This window comes from Nothobranchius furzeri, chromosome 1 (genome assembly GCF_043380555.1).
Source record: "Nothobranchius furzeri strain GRZ-AD chromosome 1, NfurGRZ-RIMD1, whole genome shotgun sequence".
NCBI classification, from domain to species: domain Eukaryota; kingdom Metazoa; phylum Chordata; class Actinopteri; order Cyprinodontiformes; family Nothobranchiidae; genus Nothobranchius; species Nothobranchius furzeri.
In genome coordinates, this window is record NC_091741.1 from 76,184,772 (window position 1) to 76,203,705 (window position 18,934).

The 18,934-nt window shown below is 38.1% G+C and overlaps 1 protein-coding gene across 6 annotated transcripts in view; it reads right to left on the bottom strand.

Annotated features, from left to right (window-relative positions):
* gria2b (glutamate receptor, ionotropic, AMPA 2b) overlaps positions 1-18,702 on the bottom strand; it is a 66,037-nt gene extending 47,335 nt beyond the window's left edge. For 2 of the 6 annotated variants that reach the window (XR_001572254.3, XM_070550313.1), the window contains exons 1-2: positions 18,229-18,697; positions 17,968-18,108 (exon numbers count right to left, since the gene is read on the bottom strand). Coding sequence is in view for 5 of the 6 variants with exons in the window: in XM_070550313.1 (XP_070406414.1) it covers positions 17,968-18,108; positions 18,229-18,307 (220 nt within the window). In the remaining variant the exon portion in view is untranslated. Of the gene's footprint in view, positions 1-17,967; positions 18,109-18,228 lie in introns of all 6 variants that reach the window. The other 4 variants (XM_015950855.3, XM_015950869.3, XM_015950850.3 and 1 more) reach the window with 2 other exon arrangements.
* Between the last annotated feature and the right edge of the window lie 232 nt (positions 18,703-18,934).

Genomic DNA, 18,934 nt, shown 5'->3' on the forward strand with positions numbered 1-18,934 from the left:
GATTATTCCACTTTCTGTTTTAGAAGAAACAAACTACTCCATCACAAGTTAAAAGAACAAAAACATCATTTTCTTCACTCTTCACTGCTGCATCTAAAAGCGAATGCATTTGTCACGTCCTCCTATTGTCATGTTTCTGCTGCTTCCTCCGCTGGTGACTTTCTTGCTGGTTTACTTGCTGAGGATTTAAACTCTCTAAGCTCATGCTTAGAGTTAATATCCCACAACTACGCTGCAGCTTAAATCAGAGCAAACAGTCTGACAATATTTTTATTTATCACCAAATATGGTCATTCACATACAAAAAAATGAATGCTGGACCTATTTGTCTGAGCAGCAAGTGTTCAGAGGATTAAAGCAGATCTGAAATGTGACTGTAGATGACTGAAGAGTGTTTTCCTATTTTATGTTAACATTAATTAATAATACAGTTTCAAATGTTTAATTAGAGAAGAAAAACTAATCACAAACAGCAACTTGTGGGAGCAGCGAGGACTGTGGAAAAGCCGTTAAGCCTCTCACATTTGATTGCTTTTCAGCAGAACCAGCGAGTATTCATTCTGAGAAATGCACTTGCAAGGAAAGAGAAAAGAAACAACTGGAAGATTCTTCTTTTCCAAATGTTGATGAGGTCACCGTAATTAGACACCAATAACAAAATGATGAAAATAATGCATTTTGATTGCCCACTCTTGGGCCTGAAGTACGGAGCAAGCTTTCCCTCCCTGTGCTTCTGTTGTTAAATATAAAACAAAAGAGTAGAAACAAATAATTTTATCTAAAGAACTGTGGAAACGAGATAAATGCATTTTCTCTTGGGGGCTTGTAATCCCAACATTGTGATAACAGACAATGCTGCATAAAGGCAAGTTAGTATTTTCTCATGTCCGGGTGAAAGAAAAAAAAAAGCTTTTTGGATAAGAACACGGTGAAGATAAGCACGTGTAGTGAATTCTGTGTACATAAATGCCGTACAGGAACAGAAAAAATAGAGCTGTAGGCTTTAACTATATTCAGCTGCCTTTGGAATCTCATTCAACATTTTAAATAGATAACAAAAGCACAGGTTGCAATTTATTACTTCACAGAAACATCATTCATGACAAAGTAAAGTGTAGAACAAAATATAAGACGTCCGATTTTCAGTTTCCAATTATTCTGGGTTTGTTTTAGGTTGCATCAAAATATGACGATGACATTTTACAATAAAATAATATTTAAAGGGATACTTCAAGCCCTAAGTGAAATTTAGTCTGTTTCAATATTTGTTAGGGTCAGATAAAGCATTTTGTAACCAACCCAGTCATTCTACTAATCTGGCAGTATTTAGTTAGCTTTAGCTGAGCATGAACAATGTACTGGTATCAGCTAGCATTTTGTGTGAAAAACCCATTAAAATTCCTCAGTAATGATTCTAATATTTCTTTGTGGCTAAAATAATCATATCGACTGCAAATGAAAAGAATAAGTAAGACAAAGGTATTACAGGAGCCCATTTAGCCTCGGCACTAGATTATGACAACGCACTGCTGCTGTATGGTCCAAGAGCACAACACAGCGACCCAAAAACACACTTTGTCTGTCATGTACTCTGATATTTTATTATGCAGTTCCTTGTTATGTTCTTTCTGTTTTTCTCATCTAATTTCATAGTTTTTCCTCTTCTTATCTTGTACACAGAGTAGCAAAGTTTTGGTTTGCAAACAGTTTTGGTGAAACTGTCCGCAAACAAGGTAGGCAGGAAAAGAAAAATAACCTTGCTACCCTGTGTACACGATAAGAAGAGAAAAACTAAGGCATTTGTTATGGAAATTTTACATTTCATTGCTTTAATCCTATTCACAAATGTCCTGAAGCTTTCTCACACTCAGACACACACACACACACACACACACACACACACACACACACACACACACACACACACATTATCTCACACAATGACCTCATTCCCATTCTTATCTATTTGTTTAAATAAGCTCTGTGGTCAGATGTTCGGGGCATTTTGCCTGGTGCATGTGCCACAATTATAACTGGTTGACTTGTCTGCTCATTGTCTCCTTTTCTCTTCACTACAGGAAATGGTTTATTGGTAAACATATTGATAAAATCCATGACATGATTGTTATGTGGTTCCTTAAAAAAACTGTACAGCGTATAAGCCTGGTAGCCACATTTTTGTCTTTACAGATATAGGTGTTTTTGATTTAGAATGATTGAAATGCTAGCTGTTACCATTCACTTACACTGTTTATGCTAAGCTAAAGCAAACTGAATGTTGCAGGATTAGGAGAATGACTGGGCTGGTTATAAAATGCTTTTCCCCACTTATCTAACTCTGGGGAATATGGCAACAGAATACATTTCACTTAGGGTTGGAACATCTCTTTTGTCATGGTCTGCATTCTGCGTCTCCCTCATGTGTCTCCTTGTGTTCTCCATCCCTCTCTAGGTTCCCCTTATGTGTCTCCGTGTGTTCCTCATGTGTATCTTTGTGCCCACTCCAGGTTTCCCCCTTTTGTGTTCTTCTTTGGTTTCTGTGCCCCTTTAGGTCTCCAGCCCACTCCAGGTTTCCCTCAGGTTTCCCCCGTAGTGTTTTCAGATGCAGTAATTCCATCCCTGTTTTTCTTCTGGTGTCTTGTTTTCAGGTTTTAAGAGTTCACTCATCTTTAGTTCTCTGTAGATTTATTTTACCTAGTCAGTTTTCCCCACTCAGTTAATTAGTCTCACCTGATCGCTTCTGATTGTTCCCCACACACCTGTCACCCATCTCCTTGATTGTTTCCCTTTGCGTATAAAACCCTGTCTGCGTCTCAATGTGTTGTTGGTACATTGTTTGTGTCAGCGTTGTCTCGCTCCCTCTCTAGGTATTTGGAATTATCTCTAGGTCTCTTGTGTTTTTGGATATTCCCAGGTTTGAATTATGGATTTTTGGTTTTTGGCTTCCAGCCGTTTGGATTTGCCCCTAAATAAAGGAATTTTACGTATTCACTACTCTTGCCTTGTGTCATCCTGGGTCTGCGTCTTGGGTCCTAACCTCCCCAACTCACAGCATGACATCTTTAAATATAGAGTTGCTGACTGATTGAATGAAGAATTTAGAATGGTAACAGATCAACATTCACAGCAGCAACAAACAGATTACAGCGTTTGTTCCTAGTGTTTTGCTTATTAAATCGTCCAATATCTGCATAAGCAAAATTTTAATTTGTGTTTGTCCGACAGCTCAAATGACCGTTTCATCCAGAGGATACTAAATCTGTGCTGTGGGGACTCCAGCACTTTGTTCCACCGTCCAAGGAGAAGTCGTACCCTGTTAAATATTTTTAGATGTCCCAATTAGATGACCTCTTTTTCATCTCTGTCTCTCACAACACCTCTTCTACTCTGCCACTGTTTACATATGTGCTCCATCACTGATCAAAGACTAATCTTGCACCAATTAGCAGCTAATAAGCCCTCCAACTTTAGCTGACACCTACAATCTTTGGATTGATGGAGAAAGTGAAGGACAATTTGAGGTACTTTGTTGCAAACTAATCATTATATTAATCCCATGATGCTCCATCCTTTATCACTAGTGTAGTTCAAAGATTGGCCCAAAAATTATGAACTGTTACATCACTGAACACTTTTTCAGTGTTTTTTAATTATAGCTTTAAGAAAAACAAGTTAATCAACTGTTCTTTATGAGTCCAATGAAAGAACAGCAGTCATGTGCATCAACAAAGCAATCAGTCCAGCACACAAGCCTGCATTTACACACGCCACATATTCCTGTGGTGCTGATCATCAGCAGTATGGCCACAGCCACCAGAACTGATTGTTACACATCTCATCCTCTCCAACAGCGGTGTTCTCTCCAAGAGGAAGTGCCTGGAGACTTTGGGACCTTTTATGTAAAACATCTGTCACCAGTTGGTGCAGCAGCTCAAATCCACCAACTCTTCTGTTCAACTACTGGCAGCAGAATTTGTTATTACTGTTATCGAAGCAGATTTTAACCTTGAACATCAAGCAAATCCCAAAGGGTTTTCTCAAGGAGCTAAGTGATTCTGTCACCACTTAATTTCTTTAAGTATTTCTTTGAATTTGTTCACATGTTCTGCATATTTTGTTTTGAGTTGGTTTTATCCCTGGGTTTGAATAAAGAGTGGCATTTTGTTGGTGGGATGAATCATTATTGCATGTTGAAATATTAAAATGATTCTAGGAGATGACATTTACCTTCAGATGTCAAAGAATATGAGCCTGCCATCATCTCAAATATTTGACAGAGACATGTCTCAATGAATTACACTGCAGTATTGTTATTTGAAGCAATTCTAGCAGTTTGTGTCCTTAAAAACAAAGTACACCCACTTTTTTGACACATTTTATGTGAACCGTAGCATAAATGAATGCCTTGTGAGTTGATCTCTGTGTGGAAAAACCCTGGAGCTCCTATTTCAGGAACTACAGATGAGCCAGAGCAGAAAAAAAGCAGGACTTGGAATCTTATTTCCTGATATTTGTACATCTCATCTCTGATTAGCTAACAGCAACACAACTCTACCACTGACTCTGTTTGCTTTGCAAAGTTGATGGTTCATCTCCACAAATAACTTTTGCCTGAAGGAGTTCAGTCGGGTGGTGGAGTTGCTAATGCTAACGGTTAAAAATGTGCTCTGCTCTCTCCTGGATGCTAATTCAACAAATACCTTTTCCACTGTGAGCCATCCTTGAAGCTAATTTTCAATGTGACATAGATCTGATTGGTTTTTCTAATATTGTCATGGTCTGTGTCCTTGTAGTGCCCAGCTTCCTCCTGGTTTCCCCCATGTTTCCCCCTAGTCACTTTTATACTTAGTTTTCCCATCCCATTTAGTTTAGTATCCCCATAGATTTAGTGTTTGTTCTGGTGTAGTTTCAGGTTTATTAGTTCTATTATATATTTAGTTCTCTGTATAGTTAGATTATCCAGTCAGTTTCTTCCTTTAATACAATGTGTTCCTTCCCCATTTAGTTGATTAGTCTCTCCTGATCCCTTCAGCTTACACTCCCCACACACCTGCTACCTGTTTCCCTAATTGCTTCCCTCTGTGTATAAAACCCTGTCTTGTTTCTCAGTGTTTATCGGTCCATTGTATGTGTCAGCATTGAGCTGTCCCTCTCTAGTTTCCCCAGGTTTGTGCTCATGAGTGAGCTTCTGTTTTGTTTTTGTCAGTGTTTTTTGAGATTAGATTGGTTTTGCGTCCTTGGATTTTTTTTTACTCATCGTCCTTTAAATAAAGGAATTTATTTTCTCAAAATCACTCCTGCCTCGAGTCGTTTAGGGTATTCTGCATCTTGGGTCCAACCATCCAGCTCGCAGCGTGACAGATATCCCCATGTCCCTATATTCCATCAGCAGCTAATTCAGGAAATAGGGCTAGACTATTGTCACGGTCAGCCTGCATGTTAAACTCTGTTTCTCTATGAGCTTGGCCTTTTATGAAAAGAGAAGTCAGACAAAGAAAAAGGAAAAGACCAGAGGAGGAAGGAAATGGGGAAATCTTGCTAGCTCATGGGCTAGTTCATTACCTGGATGGAGCTCTTTAAAGCCCTCCTGCTTATTTAACAGAGTTGTAAATGATGTGAAAACACTTTCTAATATTTTTAAATTCATGGAAGACTTGCCAAATGTTTTGAATTGATTTATTCTGGTGTTTCCCTATCAATATACTTTAACCCTCCCACCGTCCTAATGGGTGTGACCCCGCGAGGAAAGTTAACCATTGAGCAGGATTGATAGTTTATCCCTTGGGTCCATGTGGCAGGGGTGAGGAGTGAGCACCACCTCACCCCCGCCACGTGGGCCTTATATATATATATATATATATATATATATATATATATATATATATATATATATATATATGAAAATACGTGTTTGACTTATTTCTGAATTCATCAATCATCCACTTTCAAAAACTACTCACTCTACCGACTGAGGTTATTCCCAAATATGGTTGCTGCATTAAAGTCCATAAGCCTGTTGGACCAGAATGGAAATGGTCATGTTTATAGAATGCTAAACATTCATGGTTTTATGGGTAGTTTTCCTTCTACAGCAGAATCTGCAGCATGCATGATCAGGTTTCATTCTCCATGGCAACTGTTGCCAAGGTAACATATTTCTGTAATATTCTCACTCTACGCAGCAGGATTTATTCAACTATGTCACATAATTTCATGTAGTGTTGAGGATTAAAATTGCTGGAGTTTTTTTTTTTCTGGTAGCAGCTGAGACCAACAAATTAGTTTGATGCCTGCACCGACTTTGACACATTTCTTTAATCTGCTGCAGGTTTCACACTTGAAAATGTGTATGGAACAAAAAAAAAATATGTGAAAGCTTGCGAGTGTGCGTTTTCCACGGCCAACAAACTTGTCATGGAGAAATTCTGTCATCGGTGAAATGGCATGAGCAGAGCACTGCAGGCTGTTGCCTTGACGACAACTCTCGGTCATGCTTCTGAATGGCCAACAGGACTGGGAAGTGTTTTTGTCTGCCTCTGAGCAGCTCTTCCGGCAGCTGGTCTACAGAAGAACAGTGCAGCTCAGTTCTTATCATCTTCGGACCCCCCTTCCTCTCATTTCGTTCCATTTCTCTCTGCCTCCTTCTCCCTTCTTTTCCTCTGTGCTTTTGTTCATTGACCTGTTTCCTGGAGGCATTTTGATGGTGCTGGATGGAGGCTGTAGATTTCACAGGAACAGGGACTGATGAACGTCTTCATATTATGTCCTTCTGTGTTTTCATTTTACAACATTCCTCAGTGTAACAATCAAATGTTTGTTAGCAGTCCAACCTACTATTAATGCAAACATTTGGGTTTTTGTGTGTGGAGCAGCAAAAATTGGCTGAATTTGGGATATTTTCTAAGGACTGTTGTTGCTTTGTTCAACTAAGTATCCCAGTAAAACTAGTTAGAAGATAGAAATAACAATAAAGTAGAGGAACAAATTTTGATTTAAATAAAAACTGACACCCACTTTAAAAGCTTTTACAGCTGCAAGTGCAAATGATTGTTGATGTTTTTTTTTTACCTATTTAGTTGGGTTAACCTTAATTACCAAACCCTCCAATATTCGAAACGCTTACTTTACTGTTCTTCACATTTCTACTCACACGTGGAGGACACACAAATTTTTCTTTACTATACACACTTTTTCCTGTTCAATGGAGACCCTGAAATATGAGGAAATAAATAAATAAATATGAATGCATCACATGCTGATCCTGGCATTTATTTTAGTTAACTTATAAGTAGATGATATAAGTATCAGTGAAGAAATCAAAGCTTGCCATAAATTTTTATTTTCTAATATTTCAGAAATAAGCAGTTTTTTTTTTTCAAATGTTTCATTGTAACTTGAATTCAAGCCAAAAAAAATTTAAAAACAAATTAATTAAAAAGATCAGTTTCTTAAGTCCGTCCAAAAATAGCTTCTTCGCTAACTTCAGAGAGGTGAACACATAACATTTGATTTCTTCTTTGACTATTTATTTATGTAAAAAGCTCAAAACCGTCTCTCTTTTTAAGTTTTTACAGAAATTAGAAAATGTGTTTTACAAAGCTTATATCTCTCCAAGAGGAAAAAAGAAAAACATGTTTGTGAAGTTATTAATCTGAGAGATAAAATGAATCAGAAAATGGTGTTGCCTTTTCATTCAGTGACATGTACTGTTCTAATTCTAACTTCGTTCTAAAAAGTTGATATATATTATTCTCATCTTTCAGTTGAGACAAAACAGTCAACAAAATTAAATAAAACATATTCTGGGCTGATACTAAGCCAGTAGGCTCCAACAAGTGCAGTGCTGAATGCTTCAACCTTGTTGATCCCGTCGAGCCAGCACATATACATAGCATACGGCAACTGCGTGTTTTATAACAGGAGGTAGATGAAATGGGAATCCCATAATATTTACATCCTGTTATAAAACACATCATATGCCTACTGACCTTTAGTGGAAATACCAATGCAGACTTTGGAGCTGCTGTCCTGCACCGTAATGATCTTGGAAACCGCCAGAACAAAATTTGTTATATCGATAAAAGCCTTGCTTTAATCAGTTGCTGAAGGAGCGGCTGCCATAGCAACCATTTATTCTGTGTTTACTGAAGACGAGAGGCAACCATCTCCCAGTGGAGCAACGACACACGGGCAGAACGGATCCTGTTTTATTTGACTGTTTAGTTTTCTCTTTCAATTGTTTCCATCTTTTCTGTCCTAATTTATTCAGAGATGAGAATTTTCTTTTTTCCTGAGAGATTTATTTAAATCAAGTGTTCATGTGGCATTTAGATGCAGGACAGAATCCAGGAAAACATGAACTTGGTCCAACTGCTTTGATTTCTGAACCATCTGTCTTCTTGTTTCTACTTGAAAGCCAGCCAGATTTCCCAGAGATGTCCGGTTAGCTGTTTAAATGTTCCTACAAGATATCCAATCTGAAGGCCCTCTCTTGCAATAATTGAGTCGTTTACCATAAAAAGCACAATATACAGCAATATGCAACGCTAACAGTAATAAACAATTCGACTGATGCATTTCAAAGCTGACAGATTGAGATGCACGCTATCATTTGTTTACAGGGCAAGGTTCCATTGAAAAGAAAACCACAGCTCCTGAGAGTTGCCTCTCATTTGACACACGATGCTCCCCTGCACAACTTAAAACACTTTTGACACTGTGTCTTTGTCAGAGCTGTCGCAGTTTGAAACTGCAAAGTCGTCTTGCAGAAAATGACTCATAATTTCCCATCGTCAAAAGGGAAACTAACTGAAGCTGTGACCTTCCAGAGGCCTTAGCTTTCAATCATAAAAAGAGCATCAAAAAGTACCACCGAAACTGCAGCTGCTCCCTTCATGGCATTTGATGTCTTCTTCACTTTGAGGGATTCTCATGCAAATCTGACATTGATTTTGACAACCACTTCTGTTGTACAGAATGCTGCTTTGCTGCAGAGCAACACCAAACAGAACTTGAACAGTGAAGTCATGCTAATTTTGTTTCGACAAGTGATGCTAACCTGCATGAAAGATCTAAAAGCAAAATATAAACAAAACCCATGTGTAGGCAATCAAATACATGCAAAATTCAAAACACTTTCTTACATTGTAAGGTGTTGCTTTATTATTATTTTTTCATAAAATGTCTAATGAAATCTGAAAAATGTCCAGTAATTGATTCAGCAAGCTCCCTTCTCTTTCCATCCCCCCTGCTGTGCCAACACACCAGGGGGGATGCAAGTTTTCTGCCAAATAGTGAGTTTTTTCTCTCTCATATAATATCGAAATATCTGTGACTGGCAAACAGCCCCAAACCTATAATATCCAAACAGAAGCTATATGCACAATAGATACTTCATTTTGTTCCAGAAACTTAAGTTTCTTCACAATCAGGTAAGAATTGGCAGTTCTCTCTTGCAGGCAGCAGCATCAATTCATTCTGACTCCCTGTTTCTTGAACATTTAATTGACTATATTCATCATGTATTTATGTGTCCGCTTCTTTGTCCTCTCTCAGACTTCATCCCACACAACAATTGTCCCTGCCGGGGGAGCTGGGTGCTGACCTGTCTTTTGTTGAAGTAGCCACTGGCTCATTTTCTATCTCCCTCTGCCTTGTCATGTTTCTGTCTTGTTTGTTGTTTTATCTTTACATAATTGGCAATGTTGTATTGGATTTAATGATTTTGTCCTGCAGCCCCTTACAAACTGTGTTGTTGTCATTAATCTCTCTGGAAATTTTATCTTATCTGAGCTTTTAGTTTTGATGAACACTTTTTGTGTTTCATTCACCTAGATCACCTGACTCTGCCATGATCAGCTACAATATATACATGTTCAGTCACTCACACACACACACACACACACACACACACACACACACACACACACACACACACACACATATATATATATGTGTGTGTGCGTGTGTGTGTGTGTGTGCATACATACACACACACTTTTTTGTGACTATCTGTAAGCAAGAGAACAGAGGCCAAAAAAGGCAGTCTATTTTTCATAGTACACCTTTTTTCCCTCATTTTTGGGATTGGGGGAGTTGGTAATGCCTTGCACATCATGATGACACAAATGCGAAGAGTAAAACTTGGGCTAAATCCAGTCAATTCCCATAGATTTAATTTTTACTAAGTCAAATGAAAATACCATGAAAAAAACATATTCCAAGAAACTCTGGCTAAATTCAACCAAAATATAAATAAATTAGAATATTTAGAACATTTGACACATTTTGTATTCAGCTACTAGAATAGCTTTCTTCTAGTGTCACAGATGGATAAGAACACAATGCTTTAATTTGTCTCAACTGGTGTTTGAGCAAGTCACCTCCAAATCAACTTTATTTTGCTGATAAACTATATAAATGAGTGTCTAATCGTGCTGTAGACACTTGCAGTCAATAATTTGGCACTTTAGTGCATCTTAGGCCCTGTCCACACGTAGCCGGGGATCTGCCAAAACGTAGATATTTTTCTACGTTTTGGCCTGTCATCCACACGAAAACGGAGTTTTTTCACACGAAGACGGATCTTTTTAAAATCTCCGGCCAAAGTGAAGATCTGTGTTTTCTCCGTTTTGGGTGTCTGCGTGTGGATGGACAAAACTGGAGTTTTAAGGTCCGCAACGTCACTCTCCGCGACAAAAAAATGCTGACATCACGTGTGCGACCTGTGTTTACACTAGCCGACAGCATGGATGCCCTCAGAGCTGTACTCGCTTTATCAATTGTCCAAGCGCTTTTTGCTTGTTTGTTTTTGCAAGCGGAATTACTGCTCCTTGCGGAAGACCATAGACGAAGGGCGAGGTTAAGAACGGGGGAAGTACTGCCGCCTACAGGTCTGGCATGTCCTTAACAACGTATTTATCCGGGTACGTGTGGACAGTTTTTTTTTAAACGAGGTGGTGTGGATGCAAGTTTTTGGAGGGGTGGGTATTCGTTTAAAAAAAAAAACAGCTACGTGTGGACTAGGCCTTAGTTAAAATAAAAATGTTCTACCAAAAACGGTCAGTGTTGCATCCTCTTCAGGTAAAAACTGCACTGTGTTAGAATTTAAATCTGCCATAGCTATTGGCTAAGAGGTACCCTATGGCATCAGCTGGTAACATATGATGTCACAGTGCCATTGTGTGGCTGTTGTGTGTGTGTGTATTTGTTAGCGGCTCCGCCAGGAAACAGCATTTGTTGCATTTTTCACTGATCCAGTATTTGGGGGCTTATCACAACAAACAGAAACTAAAAATTTAAAATCAACTTAAAGTCAATGATTATTTTAAAACTATAACCTCTGGGGTGGGTATAGTAAATGATCATATAATTTTAGAAAAAAAAACTGTGATCACATTTCCCATGTCGAAAAACACAACAAAAATATTTTTAAAAAAATACTTCACTGAAATTTTCAGTTCATAAATAACTGATACCTGAACTATGATCTGAAGTGCAGAGTAATTTATTTTGCATTCATTGCAATCCTGTCCTGTAGTTTTTTTATTATCAGAAATAGAAATTGATAAATACTGTAAAAACAAATAATGTCAGGGATGTCACCCTGACTCATTGTGCAGTTCTGAGTTGTTTATACTACATTTCTCTTGCTAATGCACTAAAATGGGAAATATATTATTCATGATTTTCGTTGAAAAATATATTGGCACCCAGTTTCCTAAATGCGTCATCTTTGTTTCATTTTTGCACTTTATTCTACTGAGTTTTCCTGTTTTAAAGAAAACAGATTGATGATGAAATTGTATTTTTAAAAAGAACAAAAGACAATAAGAGCATGCACGCTCACGCACACCAAAACTTTTTTTGATTTAAAAACTGTATCACCTTTGTATCTGAAGAAGGCGTGTCTTCTGACGGAATGTTTGGTAAAACCCTCAAATCCTGATTTGCCTAAATTTATAAACAATGAGTTTTTAAAAACAAGAATTACTTCCCAATTAATTCAGTTTCTAGCTGACTCCCAATTCAGCCAAATCGGGGAAGAAGCCTTTTTGAAACCATCTCCTTTGACCTGCAGTCAAAGCCTCTCTGTGATGCTGCAAGAGATTTACAGACAAAACAGCTCTTTTCAGAGCTACTTCACACCTCAGACATCTAACCTGCAGACCTCGGGTTGCATCTCATGGCCGGTGAAGCTGAACTCAAAGGAAGCTACTAATCTCGGAGTATTGTGGTTTCGACGTCCGGTAACCTCACCCCTCCAGACCGCCAGGAGCAACTCATACCAAGGGTGTCGTAAGCCTGCACACTGGTGTCTGATGAGTTTAAACAAACAACTCTCTAGTTTATAACCAAACAAAAAATTATTTTACAACCCAGACTTCACAAATTCTCTCAGATACAAAGAATGGTTTTGCTACAACATCTAGCTCCCATTACAACATTTCACACATCACGTTAAATCACTTCATATCCATTACATCACATCTCCTTATTCATGTCTTGTGTGTATCATTAGTTTAGGAAAAAGAATAAATTCATTTTATAAACTATATACTTGACTCTGTCTGGATTAATACGAAGTGTGTTTATGATCCCTGAAGAAGCAAAGAACCCTACAATCTTCTAATCAAACATTCAAAGATCAAGCAGGTTGATATTTCATATTTATATGGAATAATCACATCTTATTGGTCATAATTAATATGTAGTTGCAATGTCAATCATCATTGTAATCATCACGCTACAATAAGATAAGACTGTATTGATCCTACAGTAGGGAAACGTGGGCATTACCACAGCTCAGACAGCTAGCAAAGGAGTACTAAACTGACCAATAAGGAATATATATATATATATACAGAAGACAAGACACTATATACAACAGTAGATCCTATATATACACATACACAGTAAGCCTTATGGATAGGGGTTTTTGAAACATTGTGGAAGTAATAATTTATAAAAGTATCAGCTGTTCTGCTACAACTACTTTTTACTGTCCAAGTGATAGATATCTGTAAATACAGGCATGGGCATGTAAGCACACACGTGTAAATATACATATATGAGCTGCATTAGGCATGGCCTGCTGACCGTACAGTTAAAGTGGCGGGGTGACTCCTGACATCATAATGTGTTATAAATCCTAACTGCTGTCGGAATGAATGATCTATGGAAGTGCTACTTCCTGCAGCGGGGGTGTATCCGTCTCTGACTGAAGGAGCTGCTCAGCGCACCTACCGAGTTAAGCAGTGGGTGATGTGGGTAGTTTATTATGGACGTCAGCTTAGCCAACATCCTCCTCTCACAAAAAATAAAAATAAATAAAAAGTTAAAATGTTTGTGTCAAAATACAAATATGTCTATGAACACTGTGGCATCCAAAGACCATAGAAAAATGTATTTTTTGGCTAAGAAAGTAATTATTTATTTTTAGGTGTTTAAGTGTGTAAAGCTTCAAATAATTGATAGGAAATGTCCTATTAAATTAAATATTATTCTCGTAAGCTTCAACAGACTTTTATTTAGAAATAAGTTATTGAATTCAGTCAAACCTAAAACATGAATAAAATCTATAAGTTTTTGCTCTTAATAAACAACACATCTAAAAAAAAGACATGCTGTCTTTCCCAAGTATAAACTCATTTTAAATGATAATTGAAATATTTTAAAGTTTTAATTATTTGATGGGCTCCAGCCTGAGATAAAACTATTCTCCATATAATTTTACACAACTGCAAGATGTATGAATTGTATTTCACAAGCATTTTGTAACGACGTGCTGAAGATTTTCAAATCATCCAATTAGGAAAAGGTGAAACTGATTATGAAATGATGGTGTGATCTGTGACTCATCACCTCAAGGGCCAGTTATAGTTCAGTCTGTTTTATTTTCAAAGACAAACATGCAACCTGTGGTCAGCCTGTCTGTTTGAGACTGATAATGAGATGTTTTATAAAAGTTTGGATATTAAAAGTTCATTCAGCAAAAGTTACTGTCTCCTATTTCTCACCAAAGAAGTTAGATTTAGAATTCTGTGGTTCTCCTTTAGGAAATAAATTTAAAGCAATGCTTTAAAATATAAAGTACTTTTAGAGATACCAATTATGAACTGGTTCGGTTTAATTTACCTGAAGTTTTTTTTCAAAGCTAGTAAATATTTTGGTAATAGTTTTATTCTGTTGATCGAAAAATGCATTGGAAATCTTGATAAACCTGTACAGTTTGGGCCAGAAAACACGTGAGAGTGCTAACCATAGACACAAAAGGTTGAAGAAAATTAAAGATAAGAGTTCTTGTTATACTATTATGTAATTGATAGCTTCCTGTAGTCCGTCAGAATAATTTTCTAATAAGACATCTTGAGAGAAGATGCTTCAAAATCTACCATTTCCCAAAATAAATCAAATGGATAAAAAGTAAATAAAATCAAAACTGGGTTGTTCAGGGTAGCACTGTTGTGTCACATTGAGTAACTTGCTTTTTCAAATCCTGTTTGCAGCTCTTCAGAGTGTTCAGTTAGCATGTTCTCCCCAAGCATAAGGGGGTCTTTTCCAGATGCTGATTTGCCATTGATGACTCTATAGAAACTGTCCTGTGTGTGTGTGTGTGTGTGTGTGTGTGTGTGTGTGTGTGTGTGTGTGTGTGTGTGTGTGTGTGTGTGTGTGTGTGTGTGTGTGTGTGTGTGTGTGTGTTTCAAATGAGCCAGTAGACAATAATATAACACCTGTAACCCAAGTAAAGCTGAAAGTTGAATTTATATTTGCATCTTTTAAAATCAATACTAGAAAATACATTTTAAAATTACACTAAGGTGCAAAAGTTCATTTATGTCAGGAATTCAACTTAAAATGTACAACTAATATATGAGACAGACTCATTACATGCAAGGCCAGATATTTCAGCCTTTTTTGTTAAATTATTGATGATTATGGTTTACAGCTGATGAAAGCCCCACATTCAGAATCTCAGAAATCTGAATAATGTGAAAAGGTTCAATATTCTAGACTCAAAGTGTCACACTCTAATCAGCGAATGAATCCAGAACACCTGCAAAGGGTTCCTGATTCTTTAGATGGTATCTCAGTCTAAGTTTGATTACTGAAATCAATTTATTTTTACACTATATTCCAAATGTCGAATTTCACTTGTATGCTCATTATGGCTTAATATGTGGTGTCAAGGTGCTAAAGAAGGTTTTATAGAACTGACTTCCCCACAGCTGACCCTCCTTCTTAGACAAAGTACTTCACTAGTTATATTGTTTCACACTGAACCTGTTAATGGGTGGTTGGAGTTACCGTAATTGTGAGCTTCATGTTCTTTATTTTGTGCGTTCGTTGGAACTAAAATATTTAAACACGTTTTGAGCAGGCAGTGCCAAAACATGACTGAATCCACAGACTCATCTACATGGTCAAAATGACCTGTGCGGTGTTGGCAGCAGATGCAGTTTTGTCCAGATGAGCTGTTATTGAGGGTGGAATGCTTCGCCCCCACCATAATTGTCTCTGACACACTGCACTGATAGAGTGCTGCCAGAATTGTGGAAGCCTATGAACCACCCATTTACATATTGTAATTTCTGTTAATTGTAAAATGGATTGAAAACTGAAATCAGAAAGATATTTTTTAAACAAATACGGTTTTTGTCTAAGGTCAGGTGTGATTTTTCTTTTTTCTTTGGGGAAGTAATTAATAACAGATATATTTATTTTTGATTATGTAATCAACTTCTTTTTTATATTTTAACCCTCTCAGGCTCAAAAAAAGTTTTGATAAAAGGATGAACAACTAAGTCCTTCAGGGGTACTTCTGAGTTAAAAAATGCTCATGAAACACGTATGTGGAGTAACCAGGTAGGTACTGTAGGTTTTAACTGTTGCAAATCTGCAACGCCTGCCTCCAGAGGGTTAAACATTCTTTGTTCGACTCCACCCCATCACTAAATGTCACTTTCCCTGGATTTTGAAGAGTGCAATTACTCAACAGAAAGCTCATCAGAACATGTGTGACATCAGCTTCAATGTTTCTCCCTTTTATTCCCATCCGGATGCTGTTTCATGAAGTGCGTTTTAACAAAAGCCAAAGTGGTTGTGTTTAAGAGCTGTAATTTTCACATGGAGGTGGATGGGGAGACAGACTGCCATCTACTGGCTTTAAAAGCCCCAGCCCCCACAGCCCCTCCACCCATTCCACTTTACCACAGCCAATACACCCTCCTCCCTCCAACTCCCACTCAAGAAGTCAATCAGAGGGAAGGCAGCATTCACAAAACGCAGCAAATGTATAGATAGGAGACCAAAAAAGACCTTTAGTGGCTGTCAGAGCATGCAGGGCACAGACTTTATAGTAAATTTGTGCCACAAAATCTACAGCAGTATATTATTTATTTTGGCTCAGTTGAAGTTGAGGTCAATCAACTGTGCATGTCTCATCCAGAGTCATAAAAACAATCAATTAACTGAGATTTTAGAAACTTTGAGTTAAATAAATATTAAAAACGTGCTTTAAGTTCCAAAATAGCATGTTTGTCGCATGATTTAGTTTAAATCTCAGTAATTGTGGTTCTGTTAAAAAATAAACTGAATTTTCCTAATCCAATTGAGATTCACAGGGAAAAGTTAAAACGTTAACCAGATAAGGTTGAGTGAGTTTATCCAGTCAATGTAGTATCAGCACTGACATGTGATTACAGGAAACTTTTAACACACATTTGCATCTTTCCTAGCTATAATCCAATTAATATTCACGGTTGGCTTCATCAACACACACCGACACACACTAGTAGAGGAAATAAACTTCAAAACCCTTCACACATTAGACCAATCAGGATGTGAGATGATTTTAAAACGCAGGCAGCTAATCAGCCGTCAAGGTGTTGAGAGCAGGCAAAGCTGTAAATTGGTTTCAACAAGATGTATAAATATCCCAGACTGGTGCTTAACTGTTCACGGATTTATTTATTCATGCAACAGGGTGTGCTTCTGCAAAAATCACGGGATAATAAGCATTTGGGCACGACCGGTGATCTGTCGCTGCAGTGAGCGTCTCCAAGCAGGAAGGTTTTATATGGTAATGGGATCGATTGGACCGATGCGCGCACCAATGAGAAGCGTTTGATTTATGTTTAAGGGACTGTTGAGAGCAGCAGTCGCTTGGCAACCGCCTAATGAATGCACGAAATATAGCGACCTATTTGCTGCGCAAGTTAAAATAAATCCTACAGAAGATGGGCTTGGCTTGGGTGCGTCCGACTTTGGGTTGAATGGGGCAAAATCGCGAGTAAGCTTGTCTTTCTCATTATATATATATATATATATATATATATATATATATATATATATATATATATATATATATATATATATATATATATATATATATATATATAGTCGGGGTACTTCTCACTGAATATTTTCAATGGACCAGCTGCTTATTAAGTATCATATCAGATCTGATGCCCCAGCATCGCCCAGGCACAGATAAAGGCTGTGCACGCAGACTGACCTACAGGCTCCAACAGACCTACAGATGAACAGTGCTCCTCCTGAGCTGAAAACAAAACATGACATCGACATGCTCAAAAAATAAATAAATAAAAGTCAGCCTCTGCAAGTCTCTCCGTGTAGAAACAGACAAAGCTAAAAAGATGTTTTAAAAACTTGTAAAAATGAGTCCAAATCTGCGTTTCCCTCTCATCTGTTTGATCTTTGAATCACAAAAGAAAAAAATGACTGTCTGTTACGGTGGAAACCAACTTTCCCCTGACTATTCCATGCTCTTCATCTTCCACCCAGCCCACAGACTTTGTGGAGAGAATATAGATGAGACAGCTCCAAACCGTTATTGTTATTTTATTTTATCTTAACAAATCATCAAGGTTATGTAATCTGGTTAAAAGAGCACAACAACTGGTGTGATTTCTGAACAGATGCGATACATATCTGTTCTTTACTTACAACAATTCGTCACAGCGAAACTGTTTGCAACCTCCAGATTGTCAATGTGGGGCGTCAGCCTGAATCCTTGGGCTGCAAATCGATACATTGCTATCCGAAACGCGCTGTACTCTTGATCAGCGCCCCTTGGAAAAAGTCCTCCTGCAAATCAAGACAAAACACAGTTATAGTAGCACAAATCTTTGTATAAAATACACCCCTCCAACCAAACACCTAAAACTGTTAAGATCATTTATTTTAGATGAACTGGTTGCTTCTCACCAATCTGAACGCCGGGCGAGGTTCCAAGCGCGCATCCCCATAAAACCAGAAGCAAAGATATATGTACTATATTCTCCATGTCTTCAGTTTAGGTGTCCACATCCACCAGATTAGTCTGGTATTTTTTGTTTGTTTGTTTTTTTTTTGTTTTTTTTTTTTGTTTTTTTTTTTTGGTTCTCAGTGGAGACGATAGATCCGCCACATACTGAGAACCTGTCGCCTTGAGGAGAAAAGCAGAAGCCTGGAGAAATGAGCCGATGTCTGCAGGTGGCGAGCACTCAGAGGGCTCTGGCAGTGAAGGAATGGTCGCCCGCAGTGCCTCTTTTTCCGCTCCTCGTCGCCGCTCCCTTTCCGCCGGCAGCCGTACCTCCACTAAACGAATAGGGACACTGTGCGCGTCTCCGCTCTGCGCGCAGGCGATCTGTTCAGCACCACACACCCACAGCTCAGAAATGTTAATGAGAAGGTGGACAGCCACGGAAAGAGCCGAAAATAAACCAAACGGAGACAGGACTGCGTGTTACACTTTGAGAAAATAGGAACGGAAGCTCATGCCCGTTTAACACTATTGTTTTTGTTTTGGCCAACGGGCTTTAGTGAGCATCACAGAGACATGGAATACATGTGCACGGTTGATTCTCAACACGTGCACAAAAATAACACATTTGGCTTGCTTTACAGAGAGGCCCCTGGAGCTCCGTGCATA